Raw genomic sequence first — 2,909 nt, 5'->3', positions numbered from 1 at the left:
AAAAAAATAAAATATGCAATATTCTATAACATAAGTTCTTGAAAGTGTTATCTATCAAAGTAAAAAAAGAAAGAGTTTCAAAAATGTATAGCCAAGAGAAGAGCTCAAGTAAGAATACTTTAAATCCCTATAGTCAAGAGAAGAGCCTGAGTAAGAATACTTAAAATCCCTATAGATGATGACTCTCTGTATAATGTGACAAACTTCAGGAATAATTTTCTTAAGTTTCTTGTCAAATTTTATGCTTTGAAGTGACAAACTCGAAAGAATCTTTATGGTGAAATAAACTTGTTCACAACATCAATATGACATAACTAGTATGGTAATTATCAAGATTAAAACATTCTTCAAGCACATCTTATGGAAACTACATGAGAGTAGTTAAACTAAGCTCCTTATTTATTTCAATGAATGTAGCTCCCTAGGTCTTATAAAAATAAAATATTTGCAGCATTATATCTTGAAACATTCAAACTCATTCATAGCATGATGGCATGTGTTATTAGCTCTTGATCCATTAAAATTTGTGCAAGTTTCTTGCAAGTCCAATAGATGTCACTCAAAAAATTTGATGATATCACATACATGCATATGAGACGGTTCTCAAAACGACATCTTTGACATTCTATACAAATACAATAGAGAGATATAGAGCTTATTTTCAATGGTCTGTACAGTACTTTACAATAGGGGTGCTAAAAATCTATCTCATATGTATGTATGAGTCTACAAGGAAGGAATATTGAATGAAAAAATGATGTTGATTTTTCCTGTCTTTTTTTTTCATTACCTTTTCACACATATTGTGACATGAAGGTTTCATAAAAGTTTGGCCTCTCAGGTGAAATCATAAAGCTTTTGAAACCATGATGTGGCATTCTATGCTTATATTTTGAACTATTCATGGATGCTTACTAACACATGATCATGATAATAAGTTGTAGATCTAATTTTCTTATGTCATAACAACCAACCAACATGTTTTACAAAAAACAATATGGCAAGCACACCCTTAGTGTGGCTTCATAGTGGGTCTATTTAGACTCTTTACTTTAGATCCTAACATATTGCAATTAATACTCATAGTGGCTAGATCCTCTAATTGGCACATCAACCTTTACCTCCTTTATCTAAATGCATGTGTGTGTTGAGAGAGAGAGAGAGAGAGAGAGAGAGAGAGAGAGAGAGAGAGAGAGAGAGAGAGAGAGAGAGAGAGAGAGAGATGTTAATAAGATGTATATACTACAAGGGTAGTGTTGAAGTTCAATCTTACATGCGAGAGTTGTTGAGGAATGGCCTTGTATATGTGATGCATATGCGTCATGTTTATATCTCATGGTACAGCGCAACCTTTGATACATTTTTAATACCAAAATACCCTCCTACTTGCTGCTTATATGTTATTTGTTAAAGCACATAAAAAATACTGTGTACATTCATGCTTTGCACATTTTTGAAACAAATGATTGCCCCTTGTTTGACTCAATATACATGCTAGGCATGTTATATCATAGTCCTTAAGTACTCATTAAAGGATATGAAGCAAGTTCAAACCATTAAGATGCCACTACCTTACACCCTCTCACAAGATGCGTTGCTTTAAAGTGGAATAGTTGGCGAAGAGTAAAACAAATGAAGCCCATCCAAGAGAATAAAGCAGCCTTGAACTTGTACAGATCGGTTGATGTGGCTTGTTATTTTTACTATTATTCTATATTCCTTGAGAGGCAAACTTAATTGAAAGTTATGATAGATGACTAGAAGTAGAAGCATAATGCAAAATCTGAAGAAACCTTGTTTAGCTTTGAAATTATAATACAACACAAATACTAGAAGATTCTAGAGCATAGCCTCCTACATGGAATTCTTTATACAAGGTGCACATTATGTACATCACCTATATAAATATTCCATTGAGAGGCTTCTATTCATAGCTTAAAAGTTGTTAGAGATGTTGCCTTGCTTTATATGTGAGTGCTTATTGTGTACGAGGCAAGTGCTTGAATGTTGATTAACAAGATTCAACGGGGTGATTGTAACCTAGATAAGTTTGAGATCCGTAGCACCGACTCCAGAGAAGGTCCTATGGTGGCTTGTGGAAACAACAAAGGTGTGTGAGAGAGAGAGAGTGTGAGTGAGAGAGAGAGAGGGGGAGGGGGAGCATATTTTTGCTTTATGTGTTGTTTTTTTGGGGGGTCCAAAGGCCTAAAGACTAAGGCTGTTGAAGAGAACATGAAAGGGGGAAGAATAAAGGTGGGGCCACTACATGAGACGAAAATACGCTTTGCTTGAGGATTCAGCGTTCTGGGATACTCGCATCCTTTTGAGGCAGCCCACACGTGTCCCGAGAAGGAAAAAAAAAAAACACTAGGTTGGAGTTCTAGGGTAGGAACACACAAGCACAAACGTGTAGTCTAGAGGATCAAGGCTAGCTAACTATTCAAGCAGGTAGTTAGGCCGATTAGGAGAAGTAGTAAAGGTCTACTTTGAGTATGGGTTCCAATTTTTCACTATATAGTTGGGAGAAATGCAGCCATTCTTTCTTTTTTAAAGATCACAAGAGCATCTCACTCTCTCTCTCACACACACACACCCCTCCTCTCTCTCTCACATACCCCCCACACACACACGACCTAGAGGTAACCTCTTTTAGATATTCTCACCGATGACTGGGTAAATTCTTATAGATCTTCTCATTACCGGCCAGATAAGCTCATGTAGATCATCTTCCTCTTTCACCCCTGCAGTATAGTTTAATGTTATTTTGGACCCTAGACTACCCACACAACCTCCTCCTTGTAATGCTCTTTTGACACTTGATAACCAGCCCCCCCCTCTCTCTCTCTCTCTCTCTCTCTCTCTAAACATCAAGTTTAGCAGGCATTCTTCCCATCATGAATATGGGATTA

General features: G+C 36.6%; 1 protein-coding gene across 1 annotated transcript in view; it reads left to right on the top strand.

The window, feature by feature from the left end:
- The first annotated feature begins 2,605 nt into the window (after positions 1–2,605).
- The window catches only part of LOC147613552 (myb family transcription factor EFM-like), a 5,009-nt gene continuing 4,705 nt past the window's right edge, over positions 2,606–2,909 (top strand). Inside the window, exon 1 of the mRNA XM_086781187.1 lies at positions 2,606–2,909. This exon is cut by the window's right edge and continues 190 nt beyond it. Within this exon, the coding sequence (XP_086637313.1) occupies positions 2,895–2,909 (15 nt within the window). The 5' untranslated portion in view covers positions 2,606–2,894.

The sequence above is a fragment of the Cibotium barometz genome, chromosome 43 (genome assembly GCF_041138505.1).
Source record: "Cibotium barometz isolate CiBa-2024 chromosome 43, ASM4113850v1, whole genome shotgun sequence".
Classification (NCBI taxonomy): domain Eukaryota; kingdom Viridiplantae; phylum Streptophyta; class Polypodiopsida; order Cyatheales; family Cibotiaceae; genus Cibotium; species Cibotium barometz.
This window is presented reverse-complemented; position numbering and strand designations above follow the sequence as displayed.